The sequence below is a fragment of the Diabrotica virgifera genome, chromosome 10, assembly GCF_917563875.1.
Source record: "Diabrotica virgifera virgifera chromosome 10, PGI_DIABVI_V3a".
Lineage (NCBI taxonomy): Eukaryota > Metazoa > Arthropoda > Insecta > Coleoptera > Chrysomelidae > Diabrotica > Diabrotica virgifera.
In genome coordinates, this window is record NC_065452.1 from 155241183 (window position 1) to 155264494 (window position 23312).

At 33.5% G+C, this 23312-nt stretch overlaps 1 protein-coding gene across 1 annotated transcript in view; it reads left to right on the forward strand.

The window, feature by feature from the left end:
- Window positions 1–15876: 15876 nt before the first annotated feature.
- Window positions 15877–23312, forward strand: part of LOC114330692 (homeobox protein Hox-A4-like) — a 582744-nt gene continuing 575308 nt past the window's right edge. Inside the window, exon 1 of the mRNA XM_050641443.1 lies at window positions 15877–16361. Coding sequence (XP_050497400.1) covers window positions 15995–16361 — 367 coding nt within the window. The 5' untranslated portion in view covers window positions 15877–15994. The remainder of the gene's footprint in view (window positions 16362–23312) is intronic.

Sequence of the window (23312 nt, forward strand, 5' to 3'; positions counted from 1 at the left end):
TTTAAAACCCAGATGTGATAACGTACAATAAATAATTGTACACCATAAACATGTTTTGACTTCTACATACAGCGACGACGTTTGAGTTGGAATAAATTCATTTTCTCGAGAATGGGCAACTCTGGAGATAAATCCCGAATCAGATCGATTTTTATTTTTAAATTATAATTTTTTGGCATATATATATCATACTAGTGACGTCATCCATCCAAAGCTCATTCGAAAGATTATTCAATTCTCTATTCACTAATATAAACACTAACATAATTATTTATACAGGGTGCCCAAAAATTCTTTTTGAATTAAATTAATTGAGACAAAAAAAAGAATGTATATAATTTATTTAATTCGAAATACATTTTACTGTTGTCCGAAAACAGGAAAAACTGTTTATTTGATAAATAAAAATTATTGTTTTTCGCTTTAATATAAAGCTGCCACCCACCTGCCTCTTAGCAGTTTGAACATTTAATTTAAGCGAAAAGCAATGTTTACTTTTCAAATTAACATTTTTTTCTGTTTTCTGACAGCAGTAAAATGTATTTTGCATTAAATAAATTACATCCATTCTTCTTTGTGTCTCAATTAATTTAATTAAAAAAAAATTGTTTTGGGCACCCTCTATAAATAATTATGTTAATGTTTATATTAGTGAATAGAGAATTGAATCACCTATCACATGACCCCTATTCTAATCACGCCCAGATGGATGACGCCACTAGTGTGATATATATCCCAAAAAATGATTCGGGATTTATCTCCAGAGTCGCCCATTCTCGAGAAAATGAATTTATTCCAACTCAAACGTGCTCACTGTATATACCTACGCATTCTTTCTCTTGGTAACAGTTTAAGTACCTACTTTCAGTAACTTGATTAAGACTTACTGAAAGTATTTAGACTGTTATCAAGAGAAAGAATACACGCATATGAACAAATTAAATATGTTTAAGGTGTACAATTTATTCTATGTTAGGCACATCGGACTTATAACTTTGCACGGAAGTTTCGGACATAAAGGAAGATTTTTATAAAAGAAAATGTGAAGAAATAGAGCACTTGCAGGCAAAACATGATATTTTTAATGTACATAAAAAAGTGAAAGAACTTGCAGGTGCACAAAAACGTAAGCAGCCAATTACCCTGTATAATGTCAACGGAAACATAATAACAGAACTAGAAGAACAGTTGAAGACATGGAAAAACTATGTTGAAGAACTCTTTGCAGATGATAGATAACAATCTGAACTAAGTAACATACAAGGAGACGAAGGTCCAGAAATAACGAAAAAGGAAGTAATGTACGCACTAAAAAGAATGAAAAACGGTAAAGCCCCAGGTCCAGATGAAATACCAACGGAAATCCTTCAACTGATAGAAGAAGACTCGATCCACATTTTAGTTGAACTTTTCAATAGCATTTATACATCAGGAAAAATACCACAAGAATGGCTTTTATCCACCTTTGTTATTATACCAAAAAAGATGAATGCCAAACAATGTAGTGATTACCGTACAATCAGTTTGATGAGCCATGTACTGAAAATATTCCTGAAAATTATACACACTAGAGTACACAGAACACTGGAAATGGACATCAATGATACCCAGTTTGGATTCCGAAATGGGCTCGGAACAAGAGAGGCGTTGTTTGCACTGAACGTTATGTCTCAAAGATGTCTTGACATAAATCAAGATGTATTCATGTGTTTCATAGATTATAACAACGCCTTTGATAAAGTGCGGCATGATCATCTAATCAGACTCCTGGCAGAAAATAATTTAGATAAACGAGACATCCGACTAATAGCAAATATGTACTACAATCAGAAAGCAGTAGCAGTAGTGAGAGTAGAGAATAATACCACTGAAGAAATTGAAATAAAGCGAGGTGTGAGACAAGGGTGTATACTGTCACCAACCCTGTTTAATCTCTATTCCGAATACGTAATGAATAGAACACTCTCTGAGCAATCCATAGGTATTAAAATAAATGGTGTTAGATTAAACAATCTGAGATTTGCCGACGACACCGTTCTGATCGCAGAAACACTTGAAGAGCTACAGACATTGGTGAATAAGATAGCAGACTGCAGCGAAGAATATGGACTATCTTTGAACATAAAGACAACTAAATTTATGGTAATATCGAAATCAAAATGTCCGATCTATATTTACACACGAAATGTCCAAAATCTATATTTACACATTGAAATTATCGATCGAGTTAACAAATACACATATTTAGGCACTTTTGTAAATGAAAACAACGATAGCTCAGCAAAAATCAAAATAAGAATAGAAAAAGCCAGATCCATATTCACTAAAATGAAGAGAGTGTTCTGTGGAAGAGATTTGAGCCTTGAAATGAAACTTCGCCTGATGAGATGTTACGTACTTTCTGTGCTGTTCTACGGAATGGAGTCATGGACGCTGAAAAAGATTGATATCAAAAAATTGGAGAATCTTGAGAATATCATGGACGGAGAGAGTCACAAACGTCGAGGTCTTGAGAAGAATGAATAAAGAAAAGGAAGTCATATTTACGATCAAAAAACGAAAACTGCAATATTTGGGACACATTACAAGAGGCGAAAGATATAAACTGCTTCGAATAATTATGCAGGGGAAGATAGCAGGAAAAAGGTCCATAGGAAGAAGACGAAACTCCTGGCTAAAGAATCTACGGGAATGGTAGCAACAACGAATTGTTTCGGTCAGCAGTTTTGAAAATACGTATAGCCCTGATGATCGCCAACCTTCGGAACGAAGATGGCACTTGAAGAAGAATAAAAAAGATATTTTTAATATATTTCATTGTTTGTAACAAATTATTTATCTTTCTTTCTTCCTCCTCTTCCTTATACCCTTTCAGGTGTCGGATTTGGGTTGAGTTTAGCTACATATTCACGTCCCTCCGACAGGGCACGATTGCGCAAATAGTACCTGCTATAATTCGGTCTCGATAAACGGTAGACGTGATTGCGCCGGTTTATCCTCTGGTATGAGATGAACATGCACACTTTATACATATTTTAATACAAAATCAAACCAATGTTTACGTTAAACTGATAGTATTCATCTCCCAAAAATAATTTCGCAAAAAAGTAAAAGAACGCTTAAATTTATTATGACTATTATGAGCATTAATTGAAAAACACAAACATAGGCGTAACCAGGGGGGTTTGGAGGTTATTACCCCCCACCCCATTTGGATGTAGGCCTACTTTGAGCTTTATACGCTTAACATCATTACTATTCCATACCCCCTAGATACCATCAAGTAGTTGTAACCCCCCCCCTTAGGATCATCCTGGTTACACCTCTGCCTACATTCAGTGATGGACCATAGCCAACAAATGGGTCTGAAAATAAACATAAAGAAAACCCAATGGATGGTCATCAGTAAAAACAATAATATAGCTAATAACTTGGAAGATGTTATCAACTATTTATAATGGGAAATAAGCCACAATTTTACCAAAAAAAAAAGATTTTATTAACGTTTCGAAGCCCAAATCGGGTTTCGTTGTCAAAATACAAAATACTACTAAAGTAAACAAAAACGTTGTTGCTAATTAAAAAAGTTATTCTAATAATTTATTTAATCTGACTCATTTATATTGGCAATTCAGACGTATATTATACATTTTAAAGTAGAAGACTTTAAAATGATATCGTCAATATTTATGAGTTGCGTTCCTGGGAAGACTTTACTAAAAGATAGTTCATTCGATTACATTAACTCAATCCCAACTCAAGAATATCCGTCACAAAAAATATCATAGCATGTGATCTGTCTTTAAAAAGACAACCAAATGCAACGATGACAGTAAAATTCTCGCTTTAGAGATTCCATAGTAAATCACTAGGGAAAACCAGGAAAAAACCTCGTGATACTATCCCGACATCGTAAGTATTTGGTCTTACATTTAATTTACTTTCAAAAAACTAATACCAAATTCTGACTTTAATATGTTTAAATTATAAATAATATTATTAATACATAGATATACAATAAGTAATACTAAAATATAAAATTTGTATTAACTCGATATGTTATTGACTTACTAATCGTGGTATTTTCTTTCTATTGACTTCCTTTTTCAGTATGGGTTATATCATAGATATCACCAAGGCTATAATTTTACACTGCAGAAATCAAAGTCAGAATCAGAATCGAAAAAGCACGTTCTAATTTTATGAAAATGAAAAAGGTACTATATAGCAAAGATTTAACATTAGCTCTTAAATTACGCCTAACAAAATGTTACGTATACAGTGTACTATACTATAGAGTGGACTCATGGACGTTAAATCTAGAGATAATGAGACGACTTACCGCCTTTGAAATGTGGACCTATAGAAGAATTATGAGGGTTTCCTGGGTAGATAGAGTTACGAACAATGAAGTACTGAGAAGAATAGGCAAAGAGAAGGAAGTTGAACTTACAATTAAAGAAAGAAAGCTACAGTATCTCGGACATGTGATGCGGGGCGAGAAGTATCGCATCCTGCGACTCATAATTCAAGGAAAGATAGATTGCAGAAGAAGCATCGGAAGAAGACGAATTTCATGGCTGAAGAACCTGAGAGAATATTTAGGATGCAGCTTAAAACAACTACTTAGAGCTACTGCCTCAAAAATTATAATAACTATGATGATTGCCAACCTCCGTAGCGGAGATGGTGCCTGAAGAAGAAGAAGAAATAGGAGCCCCCTGCAGAGCATCCCTTGCAGGCCCGTTATCGCTGCCTCTGATAGTAAGTACTGTCAAACCCATATTTTACGAACATAGATTATGAGAGCAATCTAAATATGAGAACATATACAGCGTGTCATTTGCAAAATGCATATTTGCTTTCATCATCATCATCATCATCATCATCATCACACAGCCAAATTTGTCCACTGTCTGGTATTTTTGTGTAGGTGGTCTTCCACGACTTCGCTTGTCTGCCCTTGGCCGCCACTCCAAAATCTTTTTTGTCCATCTGTTGTCTCTTTGTCTTGCGACGTGTCCTGTCCATTTTCACTTCAACTTCGTAAAGCGTTTTATGATGTCTTCCACTCCAGTTCTTCGCCGTAACTTATCATTTCGTATTCTGTCTCTCAAAGTTAGGCCAAGCATGGATCTCTCCATGTTTCGTTGTGCTACTTGTAATTTTCTCATTTGCTTTATATTTGCTTTACCACTTAGTTATTAATTAACCTGTAGAATTTGGCATATTATTATCTAAGCCTGTAGAATATCATTGACTACGTTTTCTCTAAATAACTTTTTTAGATATTATGTACAATAATGGAATTATCGACCGAAGTCGCATTAAAAACTCATCCTGTATCCTACATATTATATCTGTAGTTTTATCTAGTAGTGTCAGAGTTGTAGTTAATGTAATCTATACATTTATTTCTTAGAATTAAATTCCAAGTTATTTGAATACCAACGTTATAAAATAAATGTCCAAACCAAGACAGGATAAGAAACAATACATGGGGGATTAGGCTTTGGAACTAGAAATGAAGCTGGAGATGACATGCTTCAATTAGCAACAGCATTGGATATGGCGATTGTTAACACATTCTTTAAAAAGAGAGAAACTCAACTTATTACCTACAAAAGTGGACAACATCAATCCCAAATAGACTACTTCATGATTAGGAAAGAAGACATACGTGAATGCAAGGACTGCAAGGTAATAGTTAGTGAGACAGTAAGCCAACAGCATAAGCTACTTGTTCTGGACATCGAAGTAAAAAGCGAAACTAAACAAAAATATCAGAGAGGACCACAAAAAATCAAATGGTGGCTGCTGAAAGATGAGAAAGAAGGTCTATTCAGGAGAAGAATAGTAGAAAAAATATGTTGGAACATGAAAGGAAGCCCTAATACAATTTGGAGAAAAATGGCCAGTAGTATTAGAGAGACTGCTATTGAAATACTTGGGAAAACGTCAGGAAAAAAGTTTGAGGATAAGGAGACTTGGTGGTGGTCAAACGAAGTACAAGGAAAAATAAAAGGGAAGAGAAAATTATATAAAAAGTGGCAAGAAACCAGATCCGACACAGATCTTCAAAACTATATGGTGGCGAAAAAGGAAGCGAAAGTAGCAGTAGAAAAAGCCAAAGCAGAAGCGTATTCAAACCTATACGATCAACTTGATACCAGGGAAGGCGAAACGAAGATATATAAAATAGCCAAACAGAGAGCAAAGAAAGCAAAAGATTTTAATCAGATTAGATGTATCCGAGATAAAAATAATAAAATACTAGTTCACGAAAGGGATGTCAAAAAGAGATGGAGAAAGTACTTTGACAGCTTATTAAATGAAGAATTTGACAGACAGCCTGTAGAGTCAACGGAGACAGTAGCAGCAATGGTCACCAAAATAACCAACGAGGAAGTGGCTCAAGCGCTTCAAAAAATAAAGAAAGGAAAAGCGGTAGGATGATATTCCTGGGGAAGTATGGAGAGCATTGGGAGAGACAGGAACAAGGTGGCTAGCAGGTCTATTTAATAGAATTATGGAAGTTGGACAAATGCCAGACGAATGGAGAAGCAGTATACTGGTACCTGTTTACAAAAACAAGGGAGATATACAACAATGTACAAACTACAGGGCTATAAAACTGCTTAGCCACACCATGAAAATATGGGAAAGAGTAATTGATAGACGGATACGTGAAGAGACCGAAATATCCGAGAATCAATTTGGCTTTATGCAGGGTAGATCAACAACAGATGCAATTTTCATTATAAGGCAGTTGATGGAAAAATACAGGAGTAAAGAAACAAACGCTCATATGGTATTCATTGATCTTGAGAAAGCATATGATAGAGTTCCTCGCGAGATTCTGTGGTGGGCACTCAATAAGAAAGGAGTCCCTGGTGAATATGTAAAGATTGTGAGGGATATGTATGAGGGAGTAACGACTAGTGTTAGGACAGGTGTGGGAGAGACTGATAAATTTCATGTGAAAGTAGGATTGCATCAAGGCTCTGTGCTTAGTCCGTATTTATTCTCGTTAGTTTTGGACCAGATAACAGCGAAACTACAGGGTAACATTCCATGGTGCTTAATGTATGCTGATGATGTCGTGTTAGTAGGAAATAGTGAAAGAGACTTGGAACAAAAACTGGAACAGTGGAGACAAGCTCTTGTGGAAAAAGGTTTAAAACTTAGTAGGACAAAAACAGAGTATTTGGAATGTTCATTTAAAGATGGAGCTACTACAAATAAAATGGTATCTTTGGATGGTGAAATGATTGTGCTCAAACTTTGAAGATTTTGATGCTTTTTTGGAAACTATTACGGTAATTAAACCAAGGTACCATGTAAATACTGCAATCAGCTTCAATATTTTAAGAAATTTATTAGAAAACTGGCCAGAATCAACAGTTATTTACACAGATGCATCAAAGTCTTCTTTTGGCACTGGATGCGCTTTTTATATCCCCTCAAAAAGTATAGAAAACATGTTTACACTGGATTATAATTTTTCAATTTTTACTGCTGAAGCCATAGCAATTTATGAAGCATTAAAGCATTTTAAGAGTTCCAATGACAGCTCCGCAACAATTGCGTCTGATTCTTTGTCGGTTCTTTTAGCCATTGAGACTATGTTTTTACCCAGTAAAAACACAAATATTTACATTCATCTAATTAAAAAAATTATTTTTGAATTACACCATGAGCAAAGAACAGTTAGATTTTTGTGGATTAAAGCTCACATAGGGCTCAAGTATAATGAGCATGTAGATATATTAGCTAAGAAAGCCATTGCTTCTGGTGTGAAAACAGATTATAAGCTCTGCATCCCAGATGTATTTATAAAAATCAAGAATGATCTAAACAAACAGTGGAAACAAGAATATTATGAATATAGTCAACACTCCAAGTCACAATATGCACTGATACAACCCACAATCCCGAGTGAATTTTGGTTTAAAAATTCCTCTGTCCCACGTAGATACATTACATCTATTATCAGAATGAGATCTGGACACGCGTGTTATCCAGCCCATCTAGCAAAACTTAGAATTTTAAGTTCCAATTTATATGAAGATTGTCAAAAAGAAGCAGATTTAAACCATATTTTCTTTGAATGTACAAAATATATACAACAAACTGATGACTTAATAAAAAATTTAATCAATCATAAAATCCTTCCTCCCTATAACATTTGCTACCTTTTGTCATTAAATAATAAAACCGTATATGACTATTTAACAGAATTTATTTCAAAAAGTAACCTTAACTTGTGAGCACAGTTAAACTAGTAACCTTTGTTTTACCCCATTTGTTTAAAACCTTCTTTCCGTGACCCAGTCTAGTTTGTGTATTAAAGTGTGTCTTGATGGGTCCCTAGACGAGAAGCGAGTAACCATGTTATTCCTTACTGATAATCAAATAGGTATTGTGATAATTACTTTCTTTTCTTTGCTCAAGGAAGAACTTAAAAAGGTTGTGACTGGCTGAATGGCAAAAGCCTATGCCAAAAAAAAAATGATTGTAAAAAGCAATAGTTTTAAGTACCTAGGATCGGTATTACAAAGTGATGGAGAAATATATGGAGATGCATGCAGTACAATTAGGGCTGGATGGATGAAGTGGAAAGAAGCGAGTGGTGTGTTGTCTGACAGAAAAATTACAATGAAGCTGAAGGGAAAATTCTATAAAACAGCCATAAGACCGGCTATGATGTACGGAACTGAATGTTGGGCAGTGAAAAAGAAAGAGGAACAACGAATGCATGTGGCGGAAATGAGAATGCTTAGATGGATGAGTGGAGTGACAAAGAAGGATAAAATTAGAAATGAGTATATTAGGGGAAGTCTAGGTGTGGCACCAATTGATGCCAAAATGAGAGAGCATAGGTTAAGATGGTTTGGTCATGTTCAACGTCGAGACGTTAATCACCCAATACGAAGAATAGCTGAAGTGCAGATTCCTGGAAGGAGTAGGAGAGGAAGACCAAAGAAGACCTGGGGGGAGATGATAAGGCAGGACATGTTGGTAAAGGGGATTAACATTGATATGACCCAAGATAGAATTGTGTGGAGAAATGCATTTAGGAAAGCCGACCCCGCATAGGGATAAGGCAAAGAGAATGATGATGATGATGTTATAAAATAAATGTCGTAACTCTAATACTTGCGTTTTTGAAGTTATACTTCTTTACGATCGAGAGTGAAATTTTATATTGCCGAGCGCATGCGCACACAGACAGTATGTAGTTCGTTGCTAATCTTTCAATATATGTATGTATCAGAGCTGACAGCTGACAGCGCTGATACATACATAAGTCATTAAAAGGATATATTAGTGATTTAGTAAACGTATTATTTATTATAATTTTTGTGCCTTTGGATTTGTCTTCCTCGGGAATAAAATATTTTATAATAATAGTAAGTAGATTTTTAAAGTATTTTTGTATACTTCACTTGGTCTATTAAATTTGTCAGTATGTATGAGAAATCTTGTAACCTGTCAAAGCAAAAGGAATATAGCTCAGTGGTAGAGCGTGTGACCCGAGATCGAGAGGTCCCGGGTTCAAATCCCGGACGATTCACATTCTTTTTTTTTAATTTTTGGTATCGTTTTAATAAAAAAATTTTGAAAGTGGTAGGTAAGAAAGTTAGTTTAATATTTAAATAAAATACAAATAACCTGTTAAGTATATTTATTTCTTTGAAATTATATAATAGAAGTATAACTTCTTACGTGCGTACAAAGTACACACACATTCTTTTTTATTTCCGAATTTGAGTTTAAAATTGTTTTATTTTTCAAAAGAAACAACGTACTAAGAAATTCGAAAAAGTTCGAGGACATTATGTGACTAAGCTATTAAGAGAAAATCACGAAGATGATTTGATAATAGCCGATAAAACGAGGATAATTTGTAAATGAAGCTCAAGCTAAAACGATGATTTGCGCCGCGTGAGTAGCGCACCCCATCACCTTCCATTTAAACGATCACGAGCCTTGCAGGGGCGATTTGCGCTTTTGTTATAGCAGTACATAAATATATCGACGAGTTATAGCGTCTATATCTCGATCAAGAAGACCATCAATAAATGGTTGAACAGCCAACGTTTCCATCATGCCTTCGGGATCTGTTGCATAAGCATATCGTACTAACCTGTCAATATCTACCTCATATTCTTGAAGAGCTTCATCTCTCTTTTGTCTTCGATTTTTAAACTGCCACTGGTAGACATGCTCCAAGTGTTCGTGACCATATCGCAAGTTTAGTCTCTTCTTAAGCTGTTTGAAGTCATCTGTCTCCTCTACGGCTATGATCTCAAGCACATCCATAGCATCTTCTCCAAGAGCAATAGTCAGGTTTGCCGCCTTTTTTTTCGGACCATCCGTTCGCTCTTGCATCTGATTCGAACTGTTTCATGTAGTTGTTCCATGACAAATTCCCGTCGAAAGTTGGGACTTTCACGAGCAGAACCTCCACTCCCTTCAAGTGTCGGCCGTGGTTCCAATTTGTATTTGACCTCCTCGTCTTTTATCTCTGCTGAAATGGGTTCAATTCCTCTATCTATTCTTCCTGTTTCCTCCAACTTTTTTTCCATCTCTTTAATCTTTTCTTCGAAAGCCAAAATATCGGCAGCAGATTGGTTTTTTAACGACATTTTGTTGTCGAAATCAGAGGTGACGTTAGACATTTTCGATGAGACGTTAGGAGATATTTTGCTTTCTAGAGAAGAAATCTCGTTAGACTCTTTGCTTTCCAGAGATGTGATATCACCAAAAACTTTGTTTTCTAAAGATGTAATGTCCTCTGAGACTTTGGAGATATCACCAGAAACTTTGTTTTCTAAAGATGTTATTAACGAAATCACAGCAGAATTCTTGTCCTCAAACACATAAGTTTCTGGATCACAACTCTCTTCTTGGAGGGCGTTATTCAGACGTTCGACTAAATCGGTCTCTTTTACAACAGAATATTATTGTCGGTCTTCCAACTCCTTGACCAAATCAGTAACTTTCAAGTCATAAACCGAAACCATTTTCACACAATTTATTTACAAATTATCCACTTCTTATTCCACTGAAATATTCTTACTAAATTTGTTAACTTTCTTTGAAACACTCAATTTATTTGTCTTTATTTTATTTCTTACATTCACTTATTTATAATAAAACAGTTATATCTACAATTATTATGTACAATTTATTGTTCTACATTACAGCATGTGCACTCGTCATCATCATCATCATCATCATCATCATCATCATCATCATCATCATCATCATCATCATCATCATCATCATCATCATCATCATCATCATCATCACCATCATCATCATCATCATCATCACCATCATCATCATCATCATCATCATCATCATCATTATCATCATCATCATCATCATCATCATCATCATCATCATCATCATCATCATCATCATCATCCAGCCTTCTGCATCCAAAGTTAAACACAGGCCTCCCCTAATTTCTTCCAGTTTTGTCGATCTTGGGCTTTCTGCAACCAATTTCCATCAATCCTTTTGACGTTGTCTGTCCATCGTGTAGGTGGTCTACCTCTACTTCTTCTGTCTTCTCTTGGTCTCCACACTGTAATTTTTTGGGTCCACCTCCCGTCCTTCATTATGCCTACATGGCTCGCCCAATTCCACTTCAGCCATGCTACTCGCTCTATGACATCTGTGACGCCTGTCCTTCTTCTGATTTCTTCGTTTCTGACCCTGTCTCTGAGAGTCAATCCAAGTAGTGACCGTTCCATTCTTCTTTGGGCCACTGTAAGTTTCGTTGCTGTGGCCTGGGTTAACGATAATGTTTCGGCGCCGTAAGTCATGACTGGAAGTACACATTCATCGAACGTCTTCTTTTTCACATAATTTGGCATGTTGCTCTTGAAGATGTCTGATAGAGCTCCATATGCGGCCCATGTTAAGGTGATCCTTCTCTGTAATTCGGCAGTTTGATTGTCCCTGGCAATTTGGATTTCATGCCCTAAGTATTTATATTTATGGAGCAATGCTATTTCGTTGACGTCGACTTTTGGATTTTCGCTTGGTACCAGGTTTGTACGCGCATTACTGCATACAAAAATAATGAATGAATGTCCACAATTCGATCTTCCACAAAAAATGAGTTTAGGTATCGCAAATGTTTGATAAAAATTAAAGAGTAGTATAAATGTTGTAATCTTTTGAAAAAATAAAATATAGGGTTGTACATTTAAGAAACATGAGAAAATCGTAATTTTCTTTTGTAGTTCACCCTGTCTATGAATGTTTGTTAATGATTTCTGTTAAACTTAATTTGAACACTAGAAAATTGTTTACTTTATTATGAAAAATGAATACTTATTTATTTATTCCTTCTTTATACAGGGTGAGTCATGAGGAACTGTACATACTCCTACCTCGTATAGAGGCTCCTATGGAGGATAACAAATGGCCATTAAAAAGTGTCTGCTCCCATTGTTTAATAATATACAGGCCGAGTTTCGCATTTTGACAGAAATTTGTATTCGTCATAATTTTTGAACGGTCAGATCGATGTGTCTCTTATTTTGGTCAATCGTTACACTATTACCACCTAATCAACTGATTTATTCAAACTAGAAAAAATTAAGGTCCGGCTTTAAAAAATTAGTTCGTTTTGGTCTTAGAAAAAATTTCAACCTGTATGTGGTTTATGAAAACTCTAATAATTATTTTACAACTTAGACAAATAGGCAATTAAAATGGCATAATTATTTTTTTCCCACACGATTACTTAATTTTTTATAAAAAAATCAAATTTGACTATGAATTAAAAGTTTGGTAAAGTGAACCACAGATTTAAAAAAATTAACTTTTATTACAACAATTAATTTTTTTAAACAAATATTTAATGTATATTACCACCCAATCAACTGATTTATTCAAACTAGAAAAAAATCAGGTGCGGCTTTAAAAAATTAGTTCGTTTGGGTCTTAGAAAAAAATTCACCCTGTATATGCTTTTTAAAACTCTAATATGAATTTTACAAATTAGACAAATAGGCAATTAAAATGGCATATTTATTTTTTTCCCCACACGATTACTAAATTTTTTATAAAAAAATCAAATTTGCCGATGAATAATTATTAAAACTTTGGTAAAGTGAACCATAGATTTAAAAAAATTAACTTTTATTACAAAAATTAATTTTTTTTAACAAATATTTAATTTATGTTACCACCCAATCAACTGATTTATTCAAACTAGAAAAAATCGGGCCCGGATTTAAAAAATTAGTTCGTTTGGGTCTTAGAAAAAATTTCACCCTGTATACGCTTTTTGAAAGCTTTAATATGAATTTTACAAATTAGACAAATGGGCAATTAAAATGGCATATTTTATTTTTTTCCCCACACGATTACTTAACTTTTTATTAAAAAATCAAATTTGTCAAAATCGGAATTTTAACCTAAAAATGAAAAAAAAAAAAAAAAATGAAATAACTCTGTTTCATTTTAATAATTTTTTTCTGAAATTTTTACAGCACATATCTCTTACCATTGTGAAGACTATGAAAATTGTTGTAGACTTTCAGTCTTCTTGGAAGGTGCAGAAGGTGCAGATTCGTGAATTGCAAAGTTAAATCGCAAAAATTAAGTGACAAAATTAAAATTTATCTATTTGATCACGTCTATGTTAATCTATAGAGTCCAAAAAGAAGTGTTATGGGGAGTTTTAGATCTAGGGTGAAACTTTTAATTTTAAGAAAAACGTTGTTTAATTTTTTTTATTTTTATGGTAAAATTGCGATTTTGACAAATTTGATTTTTTAATAAAAAATTAAATAATCGTGTGGGGAAAAAATAAATATGCCATTTTAATTGCCTATTTGTCTAATTTGTAAAATTCATATTAGAGTTTTCAAAACGCGTATACAGGGTGAAATTTCTTCTAAGACCCAAACGAACTAATTTTTTAAAGCCGGACCTGATTTTTCTCTAGTTTGAATAAATCAGTTGATTGGGTGGTAACATAAATTAAATATTTGTTTAAAAAAAATTAATTTTTGTAATAAAAGTTACTTTTTTTTAATCTATGGTTCACTTTACCAAATTTTTAATTCATAGTCAAATTTGATTCTTTTATAAAAAATTAAGTAAGCGCATGGGGAAAAGAATAAATTTGCCGTTTTAATTACCCATTTGTCTAATTTGTAAAATTCATATTAGATTTTTCAAAAAGCGTATACATGGTGAAATTTTTTCTAAGACCCAAACGAACTAATTTTTTAAAGCCGGACCTGATTTTTTTCTAGTTTGAATAAGTCAGTTGATTAGGTGGTAATAGTGTAACGATTGACCAAAATAAGAGACACATCGATCTGACTGTTCAAAAATTATGACGAATACAAATTAAAAAAAAACAGTAAATCCTTTATAAAAGGTATATTTAAAATCCCTAAAAAGGGCTACATCACAATCAGAACTAGTTTTCGACTGGTTTACCAGTCATCATCAGTGCTTACGTGAAGTTTACATGCTAACCACCAAGATATAATTTTACAAAGATATGTGGGTCATAGCCCTATATACGTGGTCCGTTAAGGAAACATCGGTTAAAGATGCCAATTAAGACATGGATGTTAGAAATATTTTACCATTATGCTACCTGACTTCCATCATGTAATCAAGTCACACTACAGCTCAGATGTTACCTAGGGCATAATGGTAAAATATTTCTAACATCCATGTTTTAATTGGCATCTTTAACCGATGTTTCCTTAACGGACCACGTATATAGGGCTTTGACCCACATATTTTTGTAAAATTATATCTTGGTGGTTAGCATGTAAACTTCACGTAAGCACTGATGATGACTGGTAAACCAGTCGAAAACTAGTTCTGATTGTGATGTAGCCCTTTTTAGGGATTTTAAATATACCTTTTATAAAGGATTTACTGTTTTTTGTATTACATGGTATACAGCCAACTACAGGAAAACTTTTTCCTTGTGGAATTTTTGAATACAAATTTCTGTCAAAATGCGAAACCTGTATATCATTAAACAATGGGAGCAGACACTTTTTTATGGTCATTTGTTATTCCCCATAAGGGCCTATATACGAGGTAGAAGTATGTACAGTTCCTCATGACTCACCCTGTATGCAGCGTGTTTATTTCATGGCTTTTTTGAAATAACAATAGTCATACTCGTTAAATAACCTGTGTAATAGTAGTGTCAAACCCATATTTTAAGAACATATTTTATGAGAGGAATCTAAATATCAGGAAATATGCAGGATGACTTATTTAAGAGAAATATATGTTTGCATAACCACGTAGTTATTAACCACCCTGTAGAATCCGGCTTATTATCCAAGCCTAGAGAATATCATTGTCTACGTTTTTTCTAAATAATTTTTTTGGATATTCTTATCGAGCAAAATCGCAATAAAAAGTCACCCTGTAAATGCATACATCTTTAGTTTTATTTATTAATGTCAAAGCCGTTAATAAAATCTATACCTTTACTTCTTAGAATTAAATTCCAGTTATTCGAATAAAAATGTCTTAAATCTAATATTTGCCCTTTTTATTTTCGAATTTGAGTTTAAAATTGTTTTACTTTTAAAAAGAAACAAATTGATCTAACGTACATCAGAGAGCAGACGAAGAAATTCGAAAAAGTTCGAGGACATTATGTGACAAAGCTATTAAGAGAAAATCACGAAGATGATTTGATAATAGCCGATAAAACGAGGATAATTTGTAAATGAAGCTCAAGCTAAAACGATGATTTGCGCCGCGTGAGTAGCGCCCCCCATCACCTTCCATTTAAACGATCACGAGCTTTGCAGGAGCGCTTTTCGCTTTTGTTATAGCAATAGCATAGCAGTACATATACCAATCGCCGAGTTATAGGGTGTTTGTCGCTCATCGCGATCGCGTGCCCGTAGAATACGCGGCGACACGCGGTTTCTTTAAATGGACAAACATCGAAAGTAGATCCAGAGGACCCATGTTCTATTCCGTTGTTCAAACTGCAGCTTGGTCGCTAGACATGACATCTGAATACAACGATCATCTCGCTCCTTTAATCCCTTCTAATTCCGAGTGTGCTGGTGAAAATTTACAAAATTTTGGCGCGCGCTTTGATGCTTTTTCCTGGCATGAACACGTGTATAGACGGCTCAATAATAAACCGACTCCGCATTATATTGAGAATATCCTAGGACTTAAAAGTGAACAGTGCGAGGAACAAGACGATATGATTGCTAATGTTACCAATCCGCCGATTAATTATCCTGTGATGACAGCTGAAAGTAATGAGCCGCTGAATTTGTCTGTGAAAAATCAACTTAAGATAAGAACAAAGACTGCTAAAGGTAAGTGTTTTCATTCATTATTTATACACACAACAGGCCGCTAAGACCTAGTACATTTTTACAAAACATAATCATAAGATTACCAAATTACAATAATTATTATTTCAAAGAAAACTCAAACTTAAGTAGGTATAAACAAAATTCTTAACTACTTTGAAGGACCTCATAAACAATATTTCTCCATTCACTTCTGTTTTGTGCTTTTCGTTTCCAGTCCCTCACCTTCACGTGTTTGGTCTCCCTCCACTTTATTAATTCATCTGGTTCTTGGTTTGGTTATACTTCTTCTTTTATGACCGATTAGTTTTCGGGTCATAACTAGCTTAGGCATTCTGTTAACTGCCATTCTTTCTACATGTCCCAAACATCTGATTCTTTGTGACTTGACGAACCTGGTCATGGTAGGTTCTTTGTACAAAGCCATTAATTCGTTGTTGGTTCTTCTCTACCACCTGTCTTTTGTCTTCCTTCTTACGAATATATCAATATTTTCCTTTCCCATCCTCCCAGAGTATCCTTTTCCTTCTTATTTAATGTCCATGCCTCGCAGACATAATATGTTAGTATTGGTTTAGTTAGTGTTTTATATATTCGAAGTTTGCCTTGTCTATAAACGTACTTTTAATTCATTAGGGCTCTTAAACTACCAAATTTTTTATTCCCTTTTGTTATTCTGACATCGAGCTCCCATTTCTCTTTTCCATTTTCATCGAATACTACACATAGGTATTAAAAATTTCCACCCTTTTAAAACTGTAGCTTTCACCCCTTGTAGACGTCACACTAAAGTCTTCTGCTTTTTTTCGTCTGGCTCTTCCATGATAATATATTTGCTTTTGTCTTCATTTAGCTCCAATCTGAATTTCTGTGTTTCTTCAATAATTTTCTTCATCACTCTTGTGCATTGGTGCTCATTTTTCGTGATTGTTTCTTACACCTTCATGCTGCATTTTGTTGATTACAATTTCTAGCACTAAATTGAATAATGTAGTGGTAGTGGATAAAGGATCTCTCCTTGTATCAAGCCTTTTGCTACAGTACCCAAATTGATTTGAAATGTGACCGTGCCAAACAATTTCGCAGGTAGAGTTATTTAGTGTAATTTTTATTAGTCTGATACATTTGGACTCTATCGACTTTATCATATGCTTGTCTAAAATCCACAAACAAAACCTGCAGAGGAACTTTACCTTCATAACAAGTTGTCTTTATCTGCTTTAAAGAGCAGATTTGGTCTATAGTAGATCTATCCTTTCTAAAGCCGGTTTGGCATTCATGTAAGATTCTTTCCGTGTAGCAATATAGTCTATTTCTCAATACAGTGGATTCTCTCTATAACGAACAGGGATATTACGAGGTTTCGCTTATAACGAGGTACACTATATGTCCCATAAAATTCCTATTGAACTATAACACCTCTATAACGAGGCATATTTGGTTATAACGAGATAAAATCAAATCGAAGAATATGGTTTTTACCTGTTTTTAGTGCATTAATGGCTATAAAGAAATACCCCAACTGATTGTGTATAGAAATGTCCAACATCTGTGTTATTATCGAGGCCAGTGCTGTAATAAACTCCACCGCCTGTAATAAACTTTTATAATAAACTAAGGAAATTTACAATTTACGATGGCGAAGTCTCATTGTTCAGGTCAACCATCGACACCTAATAAACAATTTATCAAATTCAGAAAATTGTATTTGTTATTGTTATTATTTATTTATTTTTTCTGATTTTATATTAAGCTTTGTCCATAAAATTTGTATAATTTTCAGTGACAATAAAGCATATTTCTATTCTATTCTATTCTATTCTATAACTACGTAATATTCATCAAAACATTTTAATATTATTGTTGTCTGATATAACGAGATCTGCTTATAACAAGGTAATTAGTCCGCCATTTCAGTTCTCGTTATAGAGAGAGTCCACTGTATTCTTCCAAGATCTTCTATACAGTATCTAGTATCTTTATTTCTTAGTTAATTTTTAATATTTTCAATATGTGATCAAAAGCTGGATAAAAATTATTTACATATCTTATTGAAAATTCTCAAGTATTATTTACACAATAACTTAACATTACTTTTTCTAGTAAACTTAATATTTTGAGTCACCGCATTAAATTATTTTATTCCTATGTATAACTTAAAATATTGCAAATTTGTTGTTCTAGTCTGCCAATAAATGATTTTTCCTAATAATCGTTTTTCTGTAATTGTTTTCTTGTGACATTTTTTTATCAATTATATCCTTGAGAATACCCTATAATAATTGAAAAGCAAATTCTTTATTCTCTGTTTTGGTTTCTATATTTGAAGCTGTTCTTTTAATTGTTAATTTAACAATTATTTTGAAAACAGCTTGTGATCTGGAGGTCGAAACGTCAAACAAAGAAATCGTTTCACAATAATTGTGGTTTATCGCTAAGGATATACCTATTATATTTGATAAATAGTTAATAAATCATGTTAAAAATATTATTTTATTCTATAAACTTCTATCACTACTTTAAGCTATCTTGATTGTTCATCTTGCTGTCATAACTTCATTAATTTTTTTGCTTCAAAGCGTATTTATATAGATCTTACTTTAGTTTCAATCAAGTTTTTGGGTAGATGCTGCTTCATTTGCTTGTTTTTCTACTAAATTATTAAATCTACATACCAATTTGGCCGCACTTTTGAAACTTGTGGCAAAATAAATTAATAGTTTTGTTATTTGGAAATATAAAATTCCTGTAATAGTTTCATATTATCTATCTTACTCATAATGCCAATTCACACATATAATATAAGCTTTAAACATACCACCACATTTAATCATGACAGTAATCTTTCTCTTCTTTAAGTGTCCTCTCTCAATCGGTGGTAGGATATCTTGATCCATATCTTTACTCTATCTACTGCTGCTCTGAAAAGTTGGATTGAACAGCATTTAAAAAAACCTAGTTCTAATCTAAGACCTTTATTGGAGAGAATTGTTTCCATTTGCACAAACGCATTTTTTGCTATTTCTATCCTGACACTTATTTATGTTGTTTGATCATTATTTTCTAAAATCCAGGTTCCCATGTATTTGTATTTTTCAACTCATTCTAACGGTACATCTCCCAAATAATATATATTTGTTTGTATATTTGTTTTCTTTGTTGTTATCATATTTTCATAGAAACTACTTGTCTTATGTAGTAGTACCTGTAGGAGTTGTTTAGCAGAGCTTGCCATAATCACGGTGTAATCTGCATATCTTATGTATGTTGTTAATAATTCTTCCGTCAATTATTATTCCTTAACTTTCAGGTAGTAATGCTTCCTTAAAAAATGGATTCATTGTATACATTGAATGCATTATTCCTGCCTAACTCCTTCATTGATTTCAATTTCTAAGATAACTTCGTTATTTATTAAAATTTGTGCTCTTTGATTCCAGTAAAGGTTTGTTATTATTATGTCCTGTTTTTGTTTCTAGAATTTGGATTAATTTTTTATGTCTCACTTTGTCAAATGCTTTTTCAAAATCAACCTAACAAACATGCATATTTATATCTATACACCTTTGAGCTATCACATTAAAAACAAAATAACACCTGTTTGGTTCCTAGTCCGTTTCTGCACCCAAACTGACTATCACCTATTCCTGCTTCCAGGATTTTATTTATGCGACCATATATTATTTTTGTGAAGATGATTTTCAACGTATGCTTCACCAATTTAACATAACCGCCAGAAAATGTAACATGTTAATTTCCTCAAAAAAGACAACATGCATGGTTATAACAGCAGATCCAATAAGATGTAAATTGGAGCTGGAAGGTCAGATAATAGAACAAGTGATGGAGTTTAAATACCTAGGCATCACACTATCTAGCTACGGGAGGCTCGAAAGGGAAGTGGAAGATCAAGTGAATAGAGCAAACAGAGTCGCAGGTTGCCTGAATGACACAATATGGAGAAAGAAACATATCGGAAAAGAAATGACAGGCAGAATTTACAAAACAGTCATCAGACAAATAATGACATACGCGGCAGAAACACGACCCGACACAGAGAGGACAAAAAGATTGCTCGAAACAGCGGAGATGAAAACCCTTCGAAAAATCGATGGTAAGACTCTATGAGACAGAGTTAGAAGTACAGATATACGACGGAGATGCAAGGTGGATAACATTAATAACTGGGTAAGAAACAGAAGAATAGAATGGAATCGCCACATAAGCCGAATAACAACAAATAGGGTCAGGACAGCGAGAGACGGTCCCCCACTAAGAAAACGATCAGTGGGAAGACCACGAAAACGATGGAACGACAACTTACTGGAGGCACATTGAAAAAACAGACAGAGTCATGTCTATACAAAAAGAAGAAGAAGAAGAAGAAGAAGAAGAAGATGTATTATTTTTAAAAATAATTTGAGAACATGATCTACTAGTGATATTGTTCTATATTGAATGGAGTCTTTAGCGTTTTTATTTTTAGGGATATCGCAAAATGTGAAGAGTAACCATTGTTTAGGTATATGTCTTGTTTTATATGTTGTGTTAAACAAGTCTATTATAATGTCTAAGGTTTCATCAGTTATGCATTTTAAGTTTTCTACTGGGATTTGCTCTGGATCTATTGCTTTGTCATTTTGGCTGGTTGTTTAATGCCACTTTAATTTCCTCCTTTAATATCTTTAAAACCACACCATCTCCAACTTCTACTTCCATCTGTTTTGATCTATCGTCTTTGAAAAACTCATTAATGTATTCTATCCATCTCTTTAATTTTTTGTTACTATTCAATACTATACTAAATTTACAATCAAGATGTAGTAGAAATAAACAAACCAAGACACGTTAAATGCCACTAGGAGCACAACCGAATCATAATTTACAATGTATATACATTGTAAATCCCAAATCATGTTTTCCAAAGTTTATACATTGTAAATTATGATTCGGGAGTGCTCCTAGTAGCATTTAACGTGTCTTTTTTTACGTTTATTTCTACTGCATCTTGATTGTAAGTTTAGTTTAGTTTCTGATTTATATCTTTCATTATATTATTCCCTGTTATCTTTTTCCGTAGTTGTGAGTTAATTATTTAATTTTTTTGTGTGTGTTAAAACTAGAATATCTTTTCTAGTATTCTTCTATTTTTTGCATTGTTCTTTTAACTATACCTACTTTCTTAATTTTGTATTTTATTTGTTTATCCACTGTTTTGTACATCTGATTATTTTTGTTTTTATATTTTCTTCCATTTAATCTTAAATTTCCTCCGTCATCCATTATTTCTTCTTGTGTCTGGTTGGTGTCAGATTATCTTTTTGGCTTTTATCTATGACAGTAATACTTTTTTGTTAATAATTTAACTGCAAAACATGAGAAAAACCAAAAATATTTTTTTTTCAAAAAGAAAAGCTCATGATATTTACTATCGCGACATTTTATGTAGGTATTCGGTATTACAAGTAGTTTACTCTTAATATCGATATCGATAACAGCAAAAGTCTAAAATTTGATGTCAACATTGAAATTAAGGTAAATATACGATCTTTCTCGAATGTGTTCTCTCCTGATTTTTTATCATATTTCACAATGAAATTACTAACAAGAGAATTTTACTGTCATAGTTAAATATGGTTTACCTACTTCTTGAATCACACGCTATCGTCGATTTTTCTATCAGATTTTCTTAGATTAAAGTTGATTTCATGTAATCAAATGAACTATCCACCAATGAAGTTTTCAAAACAGGAACGCACCTTACAAATGTATGTAATGTGTCACGATATGTTATATATATATACTATGTGTATTATATGAGTGAGGTCGATAACACTAAACTATTACAAGACTTCTATATTTCCAAGAAACAAAACAAAGTAATGTGTTTAATTTGTATTTTAGTTGCATATTCCGAATAAATAAAAATTTTCGTAATATAGGTATACATACCAAAATTTTAAATCGATCTTATTGGTTGAAACTAAGTACATTTCTCTGCTGATATTAAATCCAAAATAGAAATCTTTGTTAATATTTATATTACAGTTTTTTTTCTTTACTTTCTACATTCATTTATTAAAGTTCTTACTTACTTAGTCCTAAGCCTTTCTACTTCTTCTTCTTGACTGGCTTTACAACTCGGAGTGAGTCTTCGCAGCATCCACTATAGCGATCTTCTATGATCGTCTGCTTCCATATCTCATTATTCTACGCCCAATGTTAGATAAATCAGCTTCAACATCATCCTTCCATTTTTTCTCTCAAAAACACTGCCTATAACACGCTGTCTTACTCTAATTTTACCAGATGACCTGCCCATCTTATCCTGCTAGATTTTATATGTCTGACGATGTTTTCAGTACAATACAATTGTACTGAATCAACAATTCAGCATTGCGGCGTCTTATCCACTCTCCTGTCAATCCTCTTTATCTGTTTGAGGGCCAAATACCATTCTGAGAACCTTCCTTTAAAATACCAGCAGTTTATTTTTTATTTCCCGCTGATGTAGAGTTCGTGCTTCACTTTCGTGTGTAACAATTGGGTGAATAATTGACATATACAGTCTTAATTTAGATTGCCTTTGTAGCAGCTTAGATCTTAATAATAATGATAGGGAGCATAATGCTCTATTCCCCGCAGTTATCCTTGCTGAGACCTCTTTTTCATGTGGTTGTCATCTGTGATTCCCACTCCCAGATATTTAAACTCTTTTACTACTTCGAAGTTGTGGTCATTAATTTTTATATTCTGACTAACTCTTGGTCTTGGATTTTTGATTACTATCCTGTATTTCGTATTCTCTTTATTTATTCGAAGACCTAGACTACCTGTTCACTCCTCGAGTTGTGAAAACACATCTCTTACGTCTCTTGTTGAATGAGCGACTGCTTCTAGATAATCAGCAAAAGCCAACAATAGTTTTGATCCTCGATTCGCAAATCCCCTGTC